At 46.0% G+C, this 24,255-nt stretch overlaps 1 protein-coding gene across 8 annotated transcripts in view; it reads left to right on the top strand.

Annotated features, from left to right (window-relative positions):
- Positions 1 to 24,255, top strand: part of LOC116944038 (FH1/FH2 domain-containing protein 3-like) — a 174,099-nt gene that overhangs the window by 125,683 nt on the left and 24,161 nt on the right. For 5 of the 8 annotated variants that reach the window (XM_076068281.1, XM_076068283.1, XM_076068285.1 and 2 more), the window contains 13 exons: positions 1,390 to 1,494; positions 3,217 to 3,381; positions 4,137 to 4,277; positions 5,411 to 5,464; positions 7,180 to 7,682; positions 9,228 to 9,365; positions 13,690 to 13,836; positions 15,470 to 15,751; positions 16,372 to 16,847; positions 19,318 to 19,476; positions 19,607 to 19,789; positions 21,275 to 21,394; positions 22,226 to 22,387. In XM_076068281.1, the coding sequence (XP_075924396.1) occupies positions 1,390 to 1,494; positions 3,217 to 3,381; positions 4,137 to 4,277; positions 5,411 to 5,464; positions 7,180 to 7,682; positions 9,228 to 9,365; positions 13,690 to 13,836; positions 15,470 to 15,751; positions 16,372 to 16,847; positions 19,318 to 19,476; positions 19,607 to 19,789; positions 21,275 to 21,394; positions 22,226 to 22,387 (2,635 nt within the window). The remainder of the gene's footprint in view (positions 1 to 1,389; positions 1,495 to 3,216; positions 3,382 to 4,136; positions 4,278 to 5,410; positions 5,465 to 7,179; positions 7,683 to 9,227; positions 9,366 to 13,689; positions 13,837 to 15,469; positions 15,752 to 16,371; positions 16,848 to 19,317; positions 19,477 to 19,606; positions 19,790 to 21,274; positions 21,395 to 22,225; positions 22,388 to 24,255) is intronic. The other 3 variants (XM_076068282.1, XM_076068284.1, XM_076068286.1) reach the window with 3 other exon arrangements.

Genomic DNA, 24,255 nt, shown 5'->3' on the forward strand with positions numbered 1-24,255 from the left:
TTGTAGATTATTATTAAAATACAAAAACGTGTATTCAAATTAATTGACCGATTTATCCCCATGCATCAGTCTCCAGGAGGCAAAGTGATGGAAGCTCAAATGAGGCATTTACGTTTATTTTTTTTTTACTTGGATATTAACAAAGGATAGTTGGCAAGTATCTACTAAATTATAATAATGTGATATATCTAAATGTGACAATCCGTTGGTGTTTCATTGAAAAACGTGGTTATGGCTGTGTCAGTCTCTGATTGGCTCAGATGGTGACATCGGATTGGTAAGAAATTAGAAGAATGGTTAAATGGGTGATAATGATTCATTCAGATATTAAGTTTATATTTGGTATTGGATGTCATTTGTATTTGACGGGAATGTATTTTTATTCCATAATCTTTGGTTCTTTCGGTAAAGTCACGTGGGTATAAAATAAAATAAAAATAAATCACGACTGTTTCTGCCTCTGCAGCAGACTATGGTTTCCCACCTGATGATGGATGCTTGTGTTGCGCCCGAAACGTCGTGATTTATTTTGATTTTATTTTATACCCACGTGACTTTACCGAAAGAACCAAAGATTCCTGCAGTCACGAAAGCTTCAAATCAAGATATGTTTTATTCCCTTTCAAATAACATCTCAAGAGGTTCAGCATGCCAGCCTTTTTTTCACCAGATTTGCAAACCCAGTATTTTTCAGTGTAAATGTTGCCTTTTTTGTTTGTAGTAATACACTCATGAATCCCTGGTAGTTATTTATGGTGCTTTTCATTATGGAGGACGATTGTTTAGTTTTGTTGTTACACTTAAGTTGTATTGTTTTGCTTGTTATGCTGAAGAATTGCCATGCTGTTAAAAATTGGCAGAATGTTAATGTGCGGGAAATTATTTATTGATAATATCAATACTGGTTTAAACCTAATTTGCAATGTGTTTTTTTTTACGTCAGATTTTAAAAGATGGCATTTTTATCCTCAAATAAATAACCAAAAAGATCGGCACCCCTGGCATGAAATTCAGGATCTCAGAACAGTCGGGACAAACTTGTACTTTCCCCGTATAATATTGGCACCTTGGAATCTTTCTTTGAACATATTTTTCCACTCATTGTGCAGTTATTACCCTTTAAAAAACAAATTACTTTAGGCAGTTTCATGCCTAAAACAAATATATCACTCGCAATACCAACTCAATTATGGCATTTTCCAAATTAATGTGTTTCGTGTATACATTTGCTGTCAACATTTTCTGAGCCAAGACAATGGCCACCAAACTGGTGTCCTCGGAAAGCTCCTCAACCTTTCGACCTTCGTTTGGCCTTTTGCCTCTGACTTGCATGCAAGCTACGCGAACTATTGTGCATTTGTCTTTCCCTTTGGCACTTTCCTCCTTTAGCTTGGCAGCCTCCGAGAGCGGTTCACGACTCTTGGAGCCATCACATGATCCTTTCGCTTCCAAACCTCTTCGCTTCGCATCTAGTTTCACGTTCACTCCAAACCGGTAAAGCCTTTCACGTGCTGGCCGGCCCTCATAAAGCAGCATGCACTTGCATGCGCATAAAATCAAAGGTGGATTTGATTTTCATAATCTGAGGAAATTTAGGGAGTGATTTTAGGTCAATGTTATGACTACAATTGATAGTACTGAGCTAACTCCTTTGAGATGCTGGTTTCCTATTGCAGGGTTGCTGGTGTTATATTCCCATTCACCAGTGACTGCACAATAGATGCATGCCAAACTAGTGGTTGCTTTTGATGTAGCTCTCACGAGACTCAAAGGAGCATGATGTGCAATGGAAATAAAGTGAAGCAAATACTTTCCTTAAAATAAAAAAAAACATATTCTGTTCTCGGCAATACAGGTCATTAATCTATTGGCAGGTAACATGTGGTGGGGTGCAGAGTGGGTATTCCCACCTCTTCCAAGATGTTTGGTCAACCTGGAGGTGTAGGCCAAATTCCTTCTAGAGGGGCCTTTATACAGCTCCCTCTAGTGGAGGTGCGTCCACCAGCCGTGGCGTGAACAAACAGTGCCAGGGCTGTGCCTTTACCTTTTACAAGATAACTAACGGAGAATTAATTGGACGCGACACATGGGAGAGGTCCCGTAGTATCTCGTTGCAGTCCTGTTCCCTGGCAGCGTAACGTGCTCTCCCTTCGGAGGGGATTCGCTTTATAAAATAAGTTCTGCAAACTCATGCTGATAGCACATTGGCCAAACAACAAAAATATAATTATTAATAATAATAATAATAAGCGTTTCCGTGTTCATCTGTCCAACAAGACAAAGTTGGTTGGGCATATTGCCGATGACACGTGTGTCTAATTTAATCAACGCAGGATGTGTGCGAAACTTATTTGATTGAATGTGGCTCACAGTATTGTGCCTGGCATCGGGTTCGTGCATGGCTCTGCTTCGCTCACCGTGCAGATGACCCCTGAAGGTCACGTTAGCTTTGGCTGCTCATCTGTCCTTTCGGTACAACCGCATGCTTATTACACAGAGATTATACAAGCGTTCCTCTCTTCGCTATTTTCATGAAATGTGTAATCGTTTTTAAATGTGGTTCTTTCAAGAACTTAAAAAAAAACGTCTCCGCGTCGGTAAATACTGTAATTTGTATCATCTATATGCATATTATCGTATTAACTAAATCAAATCTGGAAATTATGAGAAAACTTATCACAAAAAAATTAATGCAGGTTGGAATCACATAGATGTAACAACACACAAAGGCGTGCATTGCATGCACAAAGGCTCTCGGCCCTTAGCCAGACAGATGATCAGCTCAGTTCTCTTAGAGCTGGTGTTTTGTGTTGTTGTTAAATCTATTCATATAGAAGTTACGTGAATAATACAACCAAGAAAATATCGGGTCTTACCCTTACTCAGTAAACAATTTTACGTTGAATTATTTTAAGTCAAGCACATTGAAACATCGTAACAAATTGTCCATCGAAGAACCATATAGATTAAGAACCATATAGATTTTGTAGGAATTTCAGATTGCTTTAAGATCTCAAGGCACTTTTCTTTAAAGGTCGGTACCACGTGTGTGTGGTTTGTACAGCCCGCCATTGTGTGTGTGTGTGTGTGTTCAACAAGAATGCCCTGACTTGGGTGGTCACCCGTCGTTTCAGAGCTCCGTGAACAACAAGCGGCCCTGTGATCGCCCTGTTTTGTCTTGCGTGTGGCACACTCGCACTGCGCTTGTGCCAACAGGTATTCCGCGGGGGTCAACTACAACGGCAACGTCTACGGCACACCGGGCGCTCGCTCTTACGGGAGCCCATCTTCCCCGGCCAGCCAGGCAGCCGGCAGCCAATACAGCCAGAATCACAGCAGTGAGGCGGCAGACGGCAAGAATAGCAACAAAGCCATGGACAGGTAAACTCATTACATGCGGACTTCGTCTCTGTCACACTACGAACAATAATATTGATAGGAAAACGAAGATAAGTAATACTTTTACAGCCAGTGTTTATTTAAGAGCCGTGGCTCTCTGCAAGTCATGTGAGACCATGTTTATGATTCTTAGGGTTCATTTGTAAATGCCAAAAGCTCCAATAGCCAAACTAAAGCGTCCAGTTAAAGACACTTAAGAGTGGGAGAATCATCCCCTCTTTGTGCTTTGGAAAGGAGCAGTGAATGAAAGGAGCAGTAAATAAAGTGTCACTAGAACCCGAGACGATTAGTCGATTAAGCAACTTAATCAACTAAACATTATTATCAATTCCTTATTATCCCTTTAAAAATTACAGCCGCCCTAACATTCTGCCTCCTGAAGGCAGCAAACCCCCCTTCAAGCCACAGCCAGTGTGACTCATCTGACTACACTGATGACATCAGAAATCCCCACCATTCACCTCCCATCCAGCGGCACACGTGGAACACAGAAGGCGAGAAATTCCCCCCCCCCCCACCACCCTCCCCCCCGACTATTTTCGTGTTGTCCGATTAGTTGCCATCAAACCGACGATCGCTTAGAGCTTATTGGATCACTCAAATAAGCAGACGATCCCAGCTGTAAACACGACCTCTCCAAGTGACGAGGGACAGGCTGCGCGGGGGACAAAGCGGCGAGCGGCGAGCGGCACCGCAGACGAACGCGCGGTCGGTCTAAGGGCGTCCTGAATTCCCAGCAGTGCCAGGGCGGCAGCCGGGCTACTCTCGTCCTCCTACAAGCAGCACCAGGAGTCCCTGGCGGCCGAGCGCGAGCGCCGGCGGCGCGAGAGGGATGAGCGGCTGCAGCGCATCGAGCGCGAGGAGCGCAACAAGTACAAGTGAGTGGAGCGGCGGGCGAGAGGGCCCCGCTCGAAGATAGTCCGTGAGCCCGGGACGGATGATTCGCACTGTGAACTGTAGCAAAAAAAAATGTTTTTGTTAAAATTGTTTTTATTACACCGCAATGTGACCCCGATGCAAGGCGCCGATCACCAAACGAAGTGGGGGGTGGGGGGTGGGGGTGGGGGGGGGCGGAGGGGTAACAGAAATTCCACAAACAGGAGCCCGAGGTCGATGCGACAGCGTCCCGCCAAGGTGGGAACCGGGGCTATGTGCCCGAGCCAGCTGGGGACGAGGTGCGGTAATATGAAGGTTTATATGGGGAGGGGGAAAAGGTAAGGGGTAGACTCTAAATACTATTTTAAACTAAACTTTGTTTAAAATTTTTACCAGGTAAGGCCCACTGAGCTCAATGAAGTGGCTTATCACGTGGAAATGTACAGCAACCAAATACTCTAAACACATCATTCTAAATGCGGAGGGGAAAACCCAGAGGACCCAGAGAAAAATCCACGCTACCACGGGAAGAGTGACACGCAAACTCCGAATGTACAGCAGGTGTCAGGGTCGAGATCGAATCCACGACCTCCTGCATACCAGGCGAGGCAGTTAACATCTTGCAAGCGCGAGGGCTGCACCTTTGATCTGGCCAGTGCAGAAGAGTAGGCCAAATAGCCTCGAGAGGGTCTTTTATTGAGCTGCCTCTAGTGGAGACTCTTCCTCTTGCAGTGGCATTAGCAAGTAATTGCAGGTATGCACATTTATCTTTTTGAAATGCAGAGCCTGCATAGCAACATTGGATACGTGTTTGGTTATTGGTTGCTCTCTTCGCATGCTACATTCCGCCTGTGTAGGGAAATGCTTTCGGATTCTGAAGGCGTAAAATGAAACAGGATTTGCAGGATTAATTTTCTATCATTACATTTCACTGCAATGCCTCTTGGTGCTTCCACAGTATTGCTTTCCTGTGCAACGTTACACTTTCATCTACTTAACATCTGCACGTGTCTTCTTTTTTTCCCCTTTCCAATATTTTAACATCCTTGTTTTTTAAATGTCACGCCGATAAACAACAGGCATATCTTCCGTGACCCCTTTAAAGCTGTCTGCATCTTTGCTCTCCTGCCTATAGTAGTCGCGAGTACATGGAGGAGAGGGAGAGGCTGAGGAGAGAGAAAGAAGAGAGGTATTGGTGTGCCTGCATGTGTTTCCCGGGAAATGTCTTCCCGCAGTGTTTTCTCAAAACGCTAATTTGCCTGCGTGTAAATAACATTTGACGTAAAGAAGGAAACCGCAATTAAGCACACAAGTCATTATCTCCGGTTTAAAACGAGCGGTCATCAGTCCTCATTTCTCTTGGAACGTCTCGGGTAAGTGGTGGAAATGTTACATTGCTGTGTCACGGACGGGTCTTTACACAGCACGTATGCTCTTCATTTCAAAGCCAGTGGTGTGTAATCCTATGGTACTTGTTTTATAGTACCCTGGAAGTATGATGGGTGTGTTGACCTTGGATGGGATTTGAACTCGGTACTCGAATGGGAGCCCGACCGCTGTACCATCTAAGCTAAAAAAGTTAAAGCCAAGCTTAATTAGTCGTTAACTTTTACCCACTATCGTTAACAAAAATTCTAACAGCAAGTCGTTGCTCACAAACGTGAATTGTGTCATTTTTATTTATTTGTTCATTCACACATTTACGTCGCCGAAACTGTAAATAAAAAAATGCATTATCATGCCTGCGAGCGTGGAGCACAACAAATCAGACCCATGGAATCCCTCCCCATCCCGTTGCCTCTGCCGTTTGCAAATCCCCGGTTTAATTAAAAGTCTGGGGCTATGATTGTACCCTTGCGTCGCTGTTCCCAAGGCCAGCCCTGTGCTGGCATTTCCGCGCCGTCTCCGACGTTCTCGTGCCACTGGGGACCCCCCCCCGCCGCCCCTCCCACCCGACAAATTGTTTCCTGTATTAGTGCAGCGTGCGCTCCCTCATGCCTCAGTCTCTAGAACGCCCACCGCAGCTCGCCGGGCAGCACGCGGCTTTCTCACGGAGATCCACTCGTCGTGCGATGGCCTGGGTTGGCGGCCAAGAACAGAGAGAGAAAATACATTGCGTCGTTGCGCGTGTCTGTTTGTGTGCCCCTGTGTTGGTCTTGCAAATGGTGAGCGTTGGTGCGGCGGTCGGCTCACCGCGCTACGAAAACCGGCGACCTGAGCTTGAGTCCTCCTGCTCGCTACCAACAAGAGCGGCCAATTTTTTGAACTGGTCCTGGGCATCCTCTCGGTCGACTCTGCCTTACATAAGTAGCCGGTGTGGTGTGTAAACATCAGCACTGGGGAGACAAAGGTGGCCAGGGATGGTGTTGGCCACCCACACCCTTGTGTGTCGTGCCGGCCTTAATAGGTGCTCGCTAACAGCACTTTCCCCAACAGTCTGTTAAAGACTTTCTGGGGAATATCTTTTTCGTCGTGCAAGAGGCCTCTTATAGATGCAGAGGGTTAAACTATTTTTTGTACAGGGCAATAACCATAGGTCGTGTTTGTTGGCTTTTCCAGAATGTTTGCAACGCATTCACCTTTCTACGAATAATTATGTTTTAGTTACGCCGTGCAAATATTTGTTTTAAGGTTTGCAAACTTATCTGGCAAGCAAGCGTGTTATTAACTACGGTTTTCATGAGCGTATGAGTGTGCATGCATGAATACAAGTGTGTGTGCCTTTTAAATTGGTCCTCAGCAATACAGGCTGTAAAATAATTATCTTAATGAAATAACATATTTCGAGAAAACACGTGTGAGAATAACGCGTGAAGTTTTTTTTAAAACTTTTAACAAAACCAAAACATCGGCCGAACAAAGAAATGGTCAATTACAGTCGACGCCTTTCCCTTCCTTCCCAAGGAACCGCTACCTGGAGAGAATTGCGGCCGAGGAGCGAGAGAAGGAGCTGCGCAACAGAACCAAAGTCAGGATGGAGCTCAACCTCACTTTGCAATCACCCTCAACCAATGCTAGCCCCGTGACCCTCGTATCACAGTCTCCGGGGACACCATCAGCCTGTCCCTCTCCGACACCCGTCCGGTCAGCTGAGTCACCCCGCCTGGTATCGTACTCCCCATCGCCGACTCGTTCGCAATCACCGGCCCTCGCACCGTCGCCCGCCCCGTCGCCGGCCCCGTCGCCCGCCCCGTCGCCTGTGACGTGTTCGTCTCCCGCGCCACTGGCGTCGCCCGCGCGCTTCGTTTCGCCAGCGCCGTCACCGTCGACCTCGAGGCCTGCGACGCCCGCCGGCATTCCTGCGCCACCCCCCGCTGCTCGTGTCCCGAGCACCCCCAGCTCGTCGCTGCGGCTCGCAGACGCCGGGGAGACTCCAGAGGAAGCGGCAGAGGAGACTGCAGAAGAGCGTGAGTGTTTGTGTTGGACCACACGAGGGATGTTGCCCAAGGAAAGGAATTATTATTGCTTAATGGGAGGCGGTCCAAACTCCATGAGCCGCTAGCCTGAACTTTGAGGCCACAGACTTCGATAATAAGAAATCTCGGAATTCTGACAAGGATTTTATATATATATATAAATATTATTATCAAGTGTGGGAGATGAATGATGCTGCCTTTTAGTGTTCCAGGATAAACATGTTCCTTTGCGTTCACTTTAAACATTGCTGCAGCATCAACATCCTAGTGAAGTGTCACATTTAAGGAGGCTGGGATTAAAGTTCTCTAAGGATATAATCATTAAAAAAGTAAAAATTGACTAAAGGGGTTTAATGCTTAGTAATATTACTGGCACAGCATGCATGGGGTTGCATTCACCCCACAGTGGATTGACAATACGAACTATTATGTTATTATATTAATAGCTTAGATGAGTGTGTGTCTGAAACTCATTTAACTGGGGTTGATTTTTGGCAATGCTTAACACTAATGAACCAGTTGGTATCTTGAGCATCCGCTATGTTAACTCAACCTTTAATGAGTATCAAGTGTGATTTGTTAATGTGGAAGATTGGGGAGACAAAGACGGTCGGGTGTGCTGCTGGACACAGCACCGCCTCATGTACCAAACCAGCTTCAGTCGGTGCTCGCTAACAGCATTCGCTCTAAAATACCACAACGTTACACTTGGGCTGTTTATATTTGCGTGTAAAATCAAGCAACCGAACAGGTCGCGTAACTTGTGGCTGCACCAAATTGCACCATGTTCACAGTTGGGTCTCTTGTCACTCATTATCACGGTCACCTCTTAGGGTCTCTCTCCAGTGACCACCAAAGGGGCTCACAAAGAACACTCTTCTGAGCCACAACGCAGATGCCGCGTTTCCACAGCCACCGGAAATACAGCCGGCTCGGTTAATGAACCAGGCAACTGGGTCTGGCCCGGGTTCTCCATGACAGCCTTGCCTCGGAAACACAACTCTTGCGCTTGGCTCTTCTTGCATGGTTTTATTAAACGCGTGTCTCACTTTCGCCCGGGTCAACCCCTGAGAAACAGTCGTGGCATCTCCGAGTTAGCTTTGGGGGAGAGACAGAATCAGAGTCAGAATATTTATTTATACTGGAGGAATTCGATGACCTATAAAGCTCTTTTTCAACGTTGCAACAACAATACAACAACACAATAGGAGTGGAAAGTACAAGAAAGCTAAAGAAATCACCCAAACACGTACAAATGAAACTAGACCATCCCCATCCTACCAGCCAAAGCCCACTGAGGTATTAACTTATTTTTGTCAGGAGCGACCTGGCCACAAGTGATAGCGCAACGACGTGACTTATCATGCAGACATTTATAGTTCGAAAAATAATCTAAATCATCTCAGGCAATGGTGCCCACATCACCACAGTTCAACTTCAAGGCCACGCTGGAACAGCACAAAATCGTTCACCGGGCCGATGAAACTCCCTCGCCAGCGGCCGTGAACATTGCAGCGTTTGTCTCCTCTGTTGTAGCTGCGGCGGAGGAGGTGGCTCCCCTGAGTGCGAAGGAGCGGGAGAATGAGGCCGTGAACGAGAAGGAAAATTGCTCGGCCTCCAGTAGTTCATCGGCCAGCAGCACCCTTGAACGCGACCGTGCTGAGGAAGAGCCAGGTGCGTGTTTTGCGGACCGTTGAAACTTTTTTTTTTCACGCGATCGTTTATTCCCTTTCCTTCGTTGAGACTCAAAAGAGGGAAAGCTTCCTTGGCTTTCAAGATCATTTTACATGAAGAGATTCCGTGAGCCTTCTTCGTGAGAACTTTTCATTTCGGGGGGAAGCCCGGGTACCTGGAGAAAACCCACAAATATGAGGGACGAACACTCAAGCTTGAAACGGCGAGGTCGCAAACTTACCTTCTGCAGGTTGAGGTACAGTGAGGGAAAAAAGTATTTGATCCCCTGCTGATTTTGTACGTTTGCCCACTGACAAAGAAATGATCAGTCTATAATTTTAATGGTAGGTTTATTTGCACAGTGAGAGACAGAATAACAATAAAAAAAATCCAGAAAAACGCATGTCAAAAATGTTATAAATTGATTTGCATTTTAATGAGGGAAATAAGTATTTGACCCCCTCAATCAGAAAGATTTCTGGCTCCCAGGTGTCTTTTATACAGGTAACAAGCTGAGATTAGGAGCACACTCTTAAAGGGAGTGCTCCTAATTTCAGCATGTTACCTGTATAAAAGACACCTGTCCACAGAAGCAATCAATCAATCAGATTCCAAACTCTACACCATGGCCAAGACCAAAGAGCTCTCCAAGGATGTCAGAGACAAGATTGTAGACCTACACAAGGCTGGAATGGGCTACAAGACCATTGCCAAGCAGCTTGGTGAGAAGGTGACAACAGTTGGTGCGATTATTCGCAAATGGAAGACACACAAAAGAACTGTCAATCTCCCTCGGCCTGGGGCTCCATGCAAGATCTCACCTCGTGGAGTTGCAATGATCATGAGAACGGTGAGGAATCAGCCCAGAACTACACGGGAGGATCTTGTCAATGATCTCAAGGCAGCTGGGACCATAGTCACCAAGAAAACAATTGGTAACACACTACGCCGTGAAGGACTGAAATCCTGCAGCGCCCGCAAGGTCCCCCTGCTCAAGAAAGCACATATACATGCCCGTCTGAAGTTTGCCAATGAATATCTGAATGATTCAGAGGACAACTGGGTGAAAGTGTTGTGGTCAAATGAAACCAAAATGGAGCTCTTTGGCATCAACTCAACTCGCCGTGTTTGGAGGAGGAATAATGCTGCCTATGACCCCAAGAACACCATCCCTACCGTCAAACATGGAGGTGGAAACATTTGCTTTGGGGGTGTTTTTCTGCTAAGGGGACAGGACAACTTCACCGCATCAAAGGGACGATGGACGGGGCCATGTACTGTCAAATCTTGGGTGAGAACCTCCTTCCCTCAGCCAGGGCATTGAAAATGGGTCGTGGATGGATATTCCAGCATGACAATGACCCAAAACACACGGCCAAGGCAACAAAGGAGTGGCTCAAGAAGAAGCACATTAAGGTCCTGGAGTAGCCTAGCCAGTCTCCAGACCTTAATCCCATAGAAAATCTGTGGAGGGAGCTGAAGGTTCGAGTTGCCAAACGTCAGCCTAGAAACCTTAATGACTTGGAGAAGATCTGCAAAGAGGAGTGGGACAAAATCCCTCCTGAGATGTGTGCAAACCTGGTAGCCAACTACAAGAAACGTCTGACCTCTGTGATTGCCAACAAGGGTTTTGCCACCAAGTACTAAGTCATGTTTTGCAGAGGGGTCAAATACTTATTTCCCTCATTAAAATGCAAATCAATTTATAACATTTTTGACATGCTTTTTTCTGGATTTTTTGTTGTTATTCTGTCTCTCACTGTTCAAATAAACCTACCATTAAAATTATAGAATGATCATTTCTTTATCAGTGAGCAAACGTACAAAATCAGCAGGGGCTCAAATACTTTTTTCCCTCACTGTACCTCGTAAATGTATGTATGTTAAACTTCTTTTGCACAGTACACAGCCAACCGTGAATGTGGGTATTAAAATTACCACAGCTGATCGCACTCATAAGGTATCGTAAACCAGAGTCGTGGCTAAATCTGAACCTCTATCTCTGGCAATTGTCCTTTGCTGTGGCAAAATGTAACTTACTCTTTGGTTCTTTCAGTAAAGTCACGTAGTTTTTTTTATTTTTTTATTTTATTTCTACCTACGTGACTTTACCGAAAGAACCAAAGAGTATGGATTCCTGCAGTCACGAAAGCTTCAAATCAAGATTAAAATGTAACTTGTAGTTGAAAGCAATCTCCTATTTTCCTGTGATGCTACGTGGTGAGACATGCTACACGGATATTTGCATTCAAATCTTAGTGCGGGCCAGCAGCACCATCTATAATTCCAGGAATAATGCTTGGACCACGTCTGGAATAGCGCTCATGTCCCATACATCTCGGCATTAACTCAAAGGAGGTTTGTTGAAAGAACTGCTACAAGGGGCTGTATTTCTCTCCGAGGAAGGTTCTATCAAACAAGCAACCCAACCACCTTTTCATCTGCTCTATCCCACCCCCACCCCCCATCCCCGAAGCTCGATTTTCGTGTGTATCCACACCTGGGGAAGGCTGGTCATGGGATTTATGTCGGGAATTTCCGAGAGAGCGTCGAGACAGAAGCGGGGGGGGCGGGGGGGGGGGGAGAATAATGGCCGCCGCTCCATCACGAACGTTTCTTCAGATTCCAGTTTTTTTGCGTTCGCACACACACACACACAAAAAAACTTTTCTTCAGATTCCAGTTTTTTTGCGTTCGCACACACACACACACAAAACCAAACCCCACATGTGGCTCACATGGCACGTGACTGATGGAAGCGGCCCCTTCCACTTTAAACACATCACATCAGATCAATCGCGTTTATGCTACGCCCCTACACCATGGATGCGTCTCGAGGCCAACGCAACAGGGACCAGTGGCTTATGTGGTGGGGGGGGGGGGGGGTCGTGCATTCAGCAGCATCAGAATTATTACAGAAATCTCTGGTAAGGGGGGATATTTAAAGATTTTCGTTGTAGGTTAATTGGAATTTGACGAAGACAAAAAATCCAGACGACGATGGTCAAGGATAATGACGGAGTGGCAGCCAAGGAATGGAAATGCATTTTGAGGTGACGTCCACCGAGGAGATGGAGCGATGGGATCAGTCGGCGTTGCAGGTGCTGGGTACATCGCAGAAGTTGGCGGTGGCTTGGGGGATTGCCTTCATCCAGCAGTGGATTGGGCATGGCTGATGATTATGGTTCTAGCACATATACAGTACATCATGCTATGCCCAGTGTCTGCTGTACAGTGCTTTGTGAACCTTTATGAGAGGCGCTTAATGAATAGAAAGAATATTAAAATTATATGATGACCTTTTATTTAAATGATTTCCGGGAGACATTAATAGTCACATTAAAATTCATATTTTCATTCATTATTTTTTTTTTTATACCCACAATGCTTCTCAGAATCACTAATTTACAAGTAATGCACATTATTTAACATGATCACTTTTAAGCTTATGAAATAAAATTGGATGGAACAAATGATGATATAAACATTTGGTGATGTTCCATTGGGGTTGGTGCACAAGGACAACAACAACAAAAATAGCAGCACCCTCACCTGAAGCCGTCGAATGGATTACTAACCTCGAGATCATACATTAACTGCTTCCCCAGCCATTCTAGATTTGAAGTTTTCGTGACTGCAAGGATCCATACTCTTTGGTTCTTTCGGTAAAGTCACGTAGGTAAAAATTTAATAAAATTAAATAGAACAAAAATGAAAACAACTAACTTAAATCACAATGCTTCGGAGGCAACACATGCTTCCTTCATCAGGTGTAAAAAAGCACAGCAACGTCGTGATTTAATTTAGTTGTTTTCATTTTTGTTTTATTTCATTTAATTTAAATTAAATTTTTCCCCAGCCATACGGAAGAAGAAGAAGAAGATAAGAGTTTGTCCTTAAAAGGAAAAATACATAGACAATGTTTTGTTTTTACCAATGGCCCTTCTTCCTAGCACATGCAGAGATAGGTCAGAGAGGTTCACCTCCTCTTTGCTGCAGTGTCATTAACGCACGTGTTGAGTTTTTAAATGATACGAACACTACAGTAGAAAGGAGATGTAATAATCCAGCCTTGAATTCAACATTTGCCCTGAACATAGCAATTCGTTAAGTATCAGGGGGAATGAATCGTTTCATGCCTCGTCTTTAATGCACAGGGCTACAGCAGATGGTATACGCATTCTCGGATTGCGCCCTGCGCAAATGACCATGTGGTCAGATGCTAACAGCAGAATACATGGAAGCCGGCTCGTTAGCTGGATTTACCCGACGCTCTGGGGTTTCTTAGCACGCACTCAAGCCCTGTCTGCTTCCTGCCCTCCAGAGAAGAGACCGCAGGAGAAAGCCATCGAGGAGGAGAGCGGCGAGGCGACCGATCAGATTCCCGTGCAGAGCCTGACCAATGGCACCAATTCCGAACCTGTTGGACTCGGAGAGAAGACGGAAGAAACGAGCAAAAATGAGCCAGATGGTGAGCTATGATTTCATGTTTCACGATTTATTGTGCACTTGGCTCTTGTTGTAGGGTATTATCGGCAAGAGATACAATAGAACACATTTTTAGCGCCATCTCGCTCTGTGTTGAATGTTGCTTATCCATCTTGGGTGAGGCGTTATATTTTCTGGTTTTAGCCACTAGCTTTCACTCTCGATTATATCACGTTAGTAACAATATGGTTTGTAACGTGCACAATATTTCACAGACATAAATGACCATGACTCTGAGACACAGAGCCAAGCTGATTTAAAATTTTCACCTCATAAGCCACTTTGTTGAGCTATAATTTGTGGCCAGGTCACTTCTGAAAAATAATTTATGAACTCAGTCGGCTTTACCTGGTAAAATAAAAATAAAAGTTTTTTTTTGGTTCTTTCATTTAAATTAAGCTAAATTAAATTTAGTTGTTTTCATTTGTTTTACCAAACTAAATTAAATTAAATTTAGTTGTTTTCATTTATTTTATTTTATCTACGTGACTTTGCCGAAAGAAGCTTTCGTGCAGTCACGAAAGCTTCAAATCTAGAATTAAAGTTTTATTTGTATATTTTTTAAGTGATTTGTTTACCTTTACAATACTTTGCACTACAATCGTATTTTTGAATTTTTGTTGTTGTAACGTTCTGACCCACCCCCGACTGGAAATATGTGGAAAAGAGCTTCATAGCTCATCGAATTCCTCCAGTATAAATACATCTTCTGATTCCGATTCACTCAAAAACCAGGCAAATGAGGTGGTGGGGCCGCTACGCGTCCCTTCAAGTCGAGTTAGATCGACCGCTGCTGCCAATTTGGAGCGGCACAACGATGGCGTTCCATACGGCGGGGCTGTCACGGAGAAACGACGACCCGCCAGTAATGACCCTCGTCCTCTGTGTGGAGAGGATGTCGCTGCTGCTGGTGTTCAGAATCAGAATATTGATTTACTAGGGGTTGTTCGGGGGTGCATGTGGCGCCCCTCACAACCATTTGCGGCCTTCGGCCAGGAAAGTCACGAAAAAAATTGCACACGAACGACGCATACACGCAAGCACCCGATGCTCCGTTTTGAAGTTTTAAAATTAAAAATGTTTGAATTGTATTGCGTTTTGAATGAGATAATGTTATTTCTTCATTAAAAGCTGAAATCATTTTACATCTGGAAGACTTCATTTGAAAAGGACATTTCGAGTGGAATTTCTCTCATCGTTAAGTAGATGGCCTTGCTGGGGGTTCGGTTCGATACGGACTTTCACCTGTTTGAGATTGCGGGATCGAGATAAGGCGACATAGACCGTGCGAGAAGACCGCCGTCTGCAGATCGATTCCAACGTAATCGAACGTCTGTCCCTGCGCCTCCGTCGTTCATGCAGTGGGTGCGTAGGTTTGCAGCGCCCCCTGCATGAAAACGACGGAAAGTGCAGCGTTCATCACAGAGAGATAAAGTTGTGCGCTTATATAAGAGTATACTGGAGGAATCCGATGGGCTATGAAGCGCTGTTCTCACAAGCGTCCGGTGTTGCTGTCGGCTCGGGCTCTCAGCCGGCCTACGCAGTTTAATCCGGGAATACACGTCAGAGAATGATAATGTCGTATTGTCTCCCTGCTCGACCTCGTCAATGTCCAGGCCTGGCGGAGGGCGTTTTGGCTCGGGTGTCATCGCCTACGATCCCCGAGGGAGGAGGCGCTCGCCGGGAAATCGCTGCGGCACGTGACGCGACCGCCGTATCTCCCGACAAGCCGAGCGGCCCGCGGGCATTTGCCGAGCGCTTCGGCCGTGTCACCTCTTCCGAGCAGGACGAGGAGGGCGAGAAGGAGATGCCCCCCGTCGCTCCGCCGCCCCCCCGCAAGGAATCGGATCAGCTGTGGGAGCAGATGCTGGCCAAGACGCACGAACTTCGCATCAAAGGTTCGGCCCAGAGATTAGAAACGGAGGGGCTCTTGCTTCTCGTTTTCTCGCTTCTGCAGCTAAGGGGATGAAGCTGTGGGTGGCTTCTGTTGAATTCACCAAAGTCTCCGAACTTAAGGAGGGATTACCCAACAGTGGGTAATGTTATTTGTCGATCCATTACTGGATGAGGACATATGTATGTAGAACTTCGCTCGCACCGTACTTAGCCAACTGTGCTAATTGGAGGTGCGGGAGAAGGACCAGAAGCTAAATACTAAGAGCAGTTTTAAAGATATTAGCTTTCAGTCTAGATTTAAAAGTACATAGCTCCAGTGGCTTCCTAATATTGGAAAGAGCAGTGTTCTCGACGGCCGCAGAAGTGCATCCGAAAGCGCGCGATGCAGTGACCGTCTTGATTTGATGGCTAGCCAAAAGCCACTGCGAGGATGATCGGAGTTTGGGTGATGGGTTTATGATCCTTGACGAGATCCGCAAGGTGTTGTGGTTCAAAAACCTTCCACCGCCATGTTGAATGATTGCCCGGATGGGCAATATTTTGAAAATGAGACACATGCTATTATTGCGTGTTGTTCAGGAGCAAAAGCATTGGTCAACCAATCCCATGCATCTCTCGGCAGACATGGACTTCACGGACCTGAACGAGGAGGATGACGTGGACATGCTGGACTTTGACAACTTGCTGTTACGCTCGGGCGACTTCGTGTCGCTCCCACCACCGCCGCCCGTCTTCCCGTCCATGGCCTCTGTGCTCTTCTCGCCGCCGCCACCTCCGGGCTGCCCTCCTACCATGCCGCCACCGTCGTCGGCGTTGACGGGACTCATCCTCCCTCCGCCCCCGCTGTTCGCCTCGCCGGCACACCAGGCCCGCGAGGGCACTCCCGGGGGGCCCGGCTCGCCGGCGCTCGCCCACTCCCTCAAGAAGAAGAAGACCGTGCGGCTTTTCTGGAGCGAGGTGCGGCACACGGAGTGGCAGCACCGCAACCACCGCTACGGCAAGAGCTCGCTGTGGGCCTCGCTCGACCCCGTGGAGGTGGACACCAACAAGCTGGAGATCCTCTTCGAGTCCAAGTCGAAGGAGCTGCCCGTCACGAAAGTGAGGGGTTTCTCGGTGGCGTCGTCGTGATCGTCGTGATCGTCGTGATCGTCATCGTGCTGAGCGGTCCTCGTGCAAAGTGCTCAAGTCACAACTAGAAGGTCGCCAGTTCAGATCCTGATCATGAATCAGCTCGGTGCGCGATTCATTGATTAGATGAGCAGCGCTTTGTCGGTAACTTTACAGTAATCGTCATGTGTAATGATAATTTTTACAGTAATCATGATGTTTATTTCTAACCGCTTTTTGCGTTTAGTTTGTTGTCCTTTCCCTGCGCCTCCGATTAGCGTAGTTGGGTACGTAAGGTACCAAAGAAGTTGAAACTACATACGTACTTGTGCGGAGACTGTCCCACTGCCTTGGAAATACGGACTTTCCACGACTGGATTCAGGCCAACCATGAGGATATGCACTGCCCGCTTTTGTAAATGGGAATAATTTGGCGTAGGCCTCATGGCACCATATTTATGACGCGCAACAAGACAGGTGGAAATTCACTGGCGTGAAGTATAGCGACATACTGTATTTACAGACTATATTCTTTCAAGAATTACTCTCATTGACAAGACATTAAGTTTTTACTTAAAAATTTCGTGACTGCAGGAATTAATATTCTTTGGTTCTTTCGGTAAAGTCACATAGATAGAAAAGTAATTATAAAAATAATGTGAGTAAAAAAATATAATAAAAAAATAAGAGCAATAAAAAACAAATCCACAAATGTAGACTGTAGCCTGGTTCTTAATCAGAGTGAGTGTACTGGCAGTCTATAATGTAGACTGTAGCCTGGTTATTAAGTTTGGTGAGTGTACTGGCAGTCTATAATGTAGACTGTGGCAATGGTTGTTAAGCTGGGTGAGTGTACTGACAGTCTATAATGTACACTGTAGTAATGGTTATTAAGCTGAGTGAGTGTACTGGCAGTCTATAATGTAGACTGTAGCCTGGTTATTAAGTTTGGTGAGTGTACTGGCAGTCTATAATGTAGACTGTGGCAATGGTTGTTAAGCTGGGTGAGTGTACTGGCACTCTATAATGTAGACTGTAGCCTGGTTATTAACCTGAGTGAGTGTACTGGTAGTCTATAATGTAGACTGTAGCCTGGTTCTTAACCTGAGTGAGCGTACTGGCATTCTATAATGTAGACTGTAGCCTGGTTCTTAACCTGAGTGAGCGTACTTGGCGTCTATAATGTCGACTTATTCTTGGTTCTTTCGGTAATGTGTGTTGTCATGTACGGTGGGTGTGGGGGCTGTTGTTGTTCTACGGTTTTACCACGTTCAGTAATTTTTCGAGCAATTCTTCAAATTTGGAAACTTTGGACCGTGACGCCAGCACATGTGGCCTACTATTTTTTTATTTTGTTTGTCAACGTTGCCATATTCTGAAATGCCCTGCATCGCCCTCTTCACGTACTACTAATAATACGTGGGTTAAGTGAGGTGCAGTTGCCTGACATGTGTTATCAACTATGTTATGTCATGTTTTGTTAAGTAACCACTACAATGAGTGTAGTGACACGTGACACCAGTACTTAACCGGGACCGCATTGTGAGTGACATCCAATGCTGCACCTCGGTGCTCCCTTTGTCGTGAGACATTCAAATTAATCAGCGAATAAACGAGATGGAAGCATCAGTGGGCTCTAATTTATGATGTGCATTGTTTTAAGGGACTGCGTTTTGAGTGCTACAGAGGCGTCAATCCAAAAGTCACCATATTAATGCTTAACGCTGCCCTATGACAGTCACAGTAATCATTAACAGCTTGCCAATCAGTAGGTTGCCTATGTTGGGGTAAAGTGTGGATACTCCGAGGCGACTGGCCACACGTGGAGGGGCTCTCTAGCGTACCGTCCGGAAGAGGTTGCTCCCGGTAGCAGTGACGTGACCCAGCAATTGCAGGACCGCACTTTTACTTTTGCGTTGTATAAGGACGTATGAACGGCAGTGGGCTAATGTGTGGTGCAGTTGGCCTCCTTGAGAGTAGAGAGAGGGCAGAGATAATGACAGATCACACCTTAAAGTATGAAAAAAAATTACATCTGTTCCTTCACATTAAAAAAAAAGTATTTCTTACACATCTGGCTACATACGGTGCAAAATAATTTCTACATACATACATTCCATCAGCTACGCGGGTTTCTAGGAGTATATAATCTCAGCAGTGTCTCGTAAGCAGTCAGTCTCGCTTGAACAAAAGCTGGTGAACTGCCAGATGTTCATACTCCAGGACTTTCTCTGTTAGATACGGATCCTAGTTCGACGCATAATTAACTATTTTGTGTTATGTACTTTAGCATATAGCTTTATTGTGTGTACCTCCCATTATCATGGTTAGCTGCGTACGGTGATAAAGAATTTCAACATACATACATACATACGTGCTATGTATGTACTTCTTTGTGTCGACAGTCCAAGATTTGATCTTTTTAGCTTTTTTAGTTTTTACAAATCTCGTGTCTTTTCAGAGGAGCACGACGGATGGGAAGCGACAGGAGCTCATCGTGCTGGACTCGAAGCGGAGTAACGCCATCAACATTGGCCTCACCGTCCTTCCACCACCACGCACAATCAAAACCGCCATCCTCAACTTTGACGAATACGCCCTCAACAAGGAGGGCATCGAAGTAAGACACGCCTCCAAACGAGCCGTCAGATCAGTGTTCCTCGTCGATAGCTACGCACTCATTTGCCCTGTCGGCTAAGTCCCTTGCCTGCGATGGTGCTCACGGTGCTGCTGATGGTGATCCGTTGCAGAAACTGCTCACCATGATCCCCACGGAGGAGGAGAAGCAGAAGATCACCGAGGCGCAGCTCGTGAACCCCGACGTGCCCCTCGGCTCTGCGGAGCAGTTCCTGCTCACGCTGTCGTCCATCAGCGAGCTCTCCGCTCGTCTCCAGCTCTGGGCCTTCAAGCTCGACTACGAGACGATGGAGAAGGTTTGTGGGAATCCGCTCGGGTTAGGCGTGTGCAGAGTAATAAATCAGGCGCCACTGTGTCGAAATGTTAACTACCTCGCCCGGTATACGGGAGGTTGTGGTTTAGATTCTGACCCCGACACCTGTATATTTGAAGTTTGCATGTTTTACCCGTGGTCGTGTGGATTTTTCTTTGGGTCCTCTGGTTTTTCCCCTCCACGTTTATAAGCATGCGTTGAGAGTATTCGGCTGCTATACATTTCCACATGATTAGCCACCACGCATGATTAGCCACTTCGTTGAGCTATAATTTGCGGCCAGGTCGCTTCTGAAAAGAGCTATACTTGGTCAAATAAAAATAGTTTCGTTTATAGGTGTTTTAGATGTTCGAACACCAACTAGATACCTATTGCAAGGCATTAACCACATACTTGTGGCAACACAAACATGCTCTGATTATAATATGCGCATTGTCCTTGAAACTGATTGGTCTACACCACAGACAGCCATCTTTATGGGCTTGTTTCACCAGTGTTAGACCAGAGAACGCCAAAAGGTGAACAGCTTGGTTAATGCAGACTTGATGCCTTGCAAAAGGTATCTATTTGGTAATTTAACATCTTAACACCTGTTTTATTTCCAGGAAGGGTAAAGCCTGTTCTTATTTCTTCATGATTTTGATACTGGCAAAAAGGTTCCATAGATATGCATGCAGAGTAACCAATCAGAAGGTTGCTCATTAAAGTCCTGGTTGGGGGTTGACTCAGCCCATCATCCCCTCAGGGTCTTTAATTTGTGTACCACTTTGGTGTGAAAGTCAACAGCGGTAGTTATATGGAGAAGCTTACCCCCATCAGAGCCACCAAAGCAAATGAGTACCATGTCATTGTCCTCCAGACAGTCTCGTCCCTTCACCTGATGAAGGCCGCGTGTGTTGTGGCCGAAACGTCGTGAGAATTTTATTGTGTTATTTTATTTTATCAATTTATTATTTTATTCTCATTCTACGTGACTTTACCGAAAGAACCAAAGAATATGGAGACACTATAACATGAATATAAAATAACTTAACGAATTTGCTAATTTAAAGAGGAGCTTGTTAAGTGCCTGTTTATTTGCAGTTATTCATTAATGATGAGCAATTCTGCCACTGGTATGTAAATGCAAAATTGTATACACAGTTCTGCAAATTAAAAAACCCACTCCAGTTTAGAGATTAATTGATAAATAAAGATAATGATTTGTTATTGATATAGCACCCCGTATACACCGCGGCGTATCAAAGTGTCGACAATCAACTCAGTTTTATATCTCTCCGAATACAGGAGGGCGTGTCCCAAACAGCGCTGCTGGATGACGCATATAAAGCAGAGTCCTTTCGCTCTGGGACACCGGTGAAGCCCCACGCCTCCGGTTAGCTATGTACGGTGCGAAAGGAGTCCAACGTACATACGTACAAGTTCAAGCCCTGATCTGCGTACCCCACGTGTCTTGTGCCTTCCATAGGAAGTGGCTGAGCCCCTTCAAGACATCAAGGAGGGGATGGACCAGGTGGAGAAGAATCGCACCCTGAGATGCATCCTCACCACCCTGCTGGCTGTGGGGAACTTCCTCAACGGCACAAACGTGAGTGGCACCGAAGCCTCTCCATTCCCAGTCGCCTGGGGCTAGAGCCGGGGCTCTCCGACTATTTAAGAGATCGACGGCTCCGCCAATTGTCGGCGCCAATTGTTCGACCAATCGGATAACGTGCCCATCGTTGGGAAAACGTCTCGCCCCCTCTCTCCCCATGGGTTGGTGACGGGTGGCGCACGCCATGGCAGCTGTGACTTCGAAGGGGAGGGGGGGCAGGATGTCAGGGCGGCCGCCATTTTATAAGTATTCGATTACAATGTTTTCATCAATTAATCGACTCAATTGACTAATGATCTCAGCTCTCCTTGCGACTCTGAACGCGTTTGCGCTCCGGCTGCATAAATCATTATTTTGCATCGGGCTGATTTAGCCACCTGGTATTTCCTAATATTTACTTTCATGTGAAACTGAAATTGCTTGAGATCATTAAAAGTCAAATAGTGTTGCTGCTAACATTAGTAATGAGACAGTTGTAATCTCAGTCGGTGGTCCTGAGCCGTTGGTAGACATTCCACGTTCCCATGGCAGAGGCCATTCTAGGTAATGGGACAGCCACATTGTGACATCCCACAGAGCGGTACTCTGGGTGATGAGCTGAATCGACTGCTAACTGGGAATTAAACTCATAACCTTATTATTCGGAAGTGAGTGCCACCTAGCCAGATCAATCAACATCTCTCTTGAGTATAGCTCGGGTTGAGCAACCAACGGAAATTCAATTCAGATGGGAGCTGAACACACGGTGCAATATCGTCCCCAGTGGCGCATGCACTTTTGTTATGCGCTGAGACCCCTCTCCTCCTGCCGGTCACCACCGTGCAGGCTAAAGGCTTCGAGCTGCACTACTTGGAGAAGGTGCCGGAGGTGAAGGACACGGTGCACAAGCAGTCTCTGCTACACCACGTGTGCAACATGGTCGTGGAGAAGTTCCCGGACACGACGGACCTGTACTCGGAGATCGGCGCCATCACACGCTCCGCCAAGGTGACAGCAGCAGCGGCGACGCTTCACTCCGTGTGCCATGTGATATCCAGGGGTGGTGACGGGCAATTGCGGGCCCTCAGCAGACATTATCGCAGGAAAAACCTCGCCCAGTGCGGTTTTATCGAACTCGCGTTTCAGGCTGCTGCGATTCTCATCTCCCCGTGGGAAAGCAGTGCCGCGAGAGTGCTGCATCCGTTGGAAGGTGTGAGTGAATCGACTGTGTGCAAATACAGTGAGGGGAAAAAGTATTTGATCCCCTGCTGATTTTGTACGTTTGGCCACTGACAAAGAAATGATCAGTCTATTATTTTAATGGTAGGTTTATTTGAACAGTGAGAGACAGAATAACAACAACAAAAATCTGGAAAAACGCATGTCAAAAATGTTATAAATTGATTTGCATTTTAATGAGGGAAATAATTATTTGACCCCTCTGCAAAACATGATTTAGTACTTGGTGGCAAAACCCTTGTTGGCAATCACAGAGGTCAGACGTTTCTTGTAGTTGGTCACCAGGTTTGCACACATCTCAGGAGGGATTTTGTCCCACTCCTCTTTGCAGATCTTCTCCAAGTCATTAAGGTTTCGAGGCTGACGTTTGGTAACTCGAACCTTCAGCTCCCTCCACAGATTTTCTATGGGATTAAGGTCTGGAGACTGGCTATGCTACTCCAGGACCTTAATGTGCTTCTTCTTAAGCCACTCCGTTCTTGCCTTGGCCGTGTGTTTTGGGTCATTGTCATGCTGGAATACCCATCCACGACCCATTTTCAATGCCCTGGCTGAGGGAAGGAGGTTCTCATCCAAGATTTGACAGTACATGGCCCCGTCCATCGTCCCTTTGATGCGGTGAAGTTGTCCTGTCCCATTAGCAGAAAAACACCCCCAAAGCATAATGTTTCCACCTCCTTGTTTGACGGTGGGGATGGTGTTCTTGGGGTCATAGGCAGCATTCCTCCTCCTCCAAACACGGCGAGTTGAGTTGATGCCAAAGAGCTCCATTTTGGTCTCATCTGACCACAACACTTGCACCCAGTTGTCCTCTGAATCATTCAAATGTTCATTGGCAAACTTCAGACGGGCATGTATATGTGCTTTCTTGAGCAGGGGGACCTTGCGGGCGCTGCAGGATTTCAGTCCTTCACGGCGTAGTGTATTACCAATTGTTTTCTTTGTGACTATGGTCCCAGCTGCCTTGAGATAATTGACAACATCCTCCCGTGTAGTTCTGGGCTGATTCCTCACCGTTTTCATGATCATTGCAACTCCACGAGGTGAGATCTTGCATGGAGCCCCAGGCCGAGGGAGATTGACAGTTCTTTTGTGTTTCTTCCATTTGCGAATAATCGCACCAACTGTTGTCACCTTCTCACCAAGCTGCTTGGCAATGGTCTTGTAGGCCATTCCAGCCTTGTGTAGGTCTACAATCTTGTCCCTGACATCCTTGGAGAGCTCTTTGGTCTTGGCCATGGTGTAGAGTTTGGAATCTGATTGATTGATTGCTTCTGTGGACAGGTGTCTTTTATACAGGTAACAAGCTGAGATTAGGAGCACTCCCTTTATGAGTGTGCTCCTAATATCAGCTTGTTACCTGTATTAAAGACACCTGGGAGCCAGAAATCTTTCTGATTGAGAGGGGGTCAAATACTTATATCCCTCATTAAAATGCAAATCAATTTATAACATTTTTGACATGCGTTTTTCTGGATTTTTTTGCTGTTATTCTGTCTCTCACTGTTCAAATAAACCTACCATTAAAATTATAGACTGATCATTTCTTTGTCAGTGGGCAAACGTACAGAATCAGCAGGGGATCAAATACTGTTTTACCTCACTGTATGTATAATCTCTTACTTTGCTTAAATCAT

This window comes from Petromyzon marinus, chromosome 20 (genome assembly GCF_048934315.1).
Source record: "Petromyzon marinus isolate PM22_M1 ecotype Great Lakes invasive population chromosome 20, UKy_Petmar_22M1.pri1.0, whole genome shotgun sequence".
Classification (NCBI taxonomy): Eukaryota; Metazoa; Chordata; class Hyperoartia; order Petromyzontiformes; family Petromyzontidae; genus Petromyzon; species Petromyzon marinus.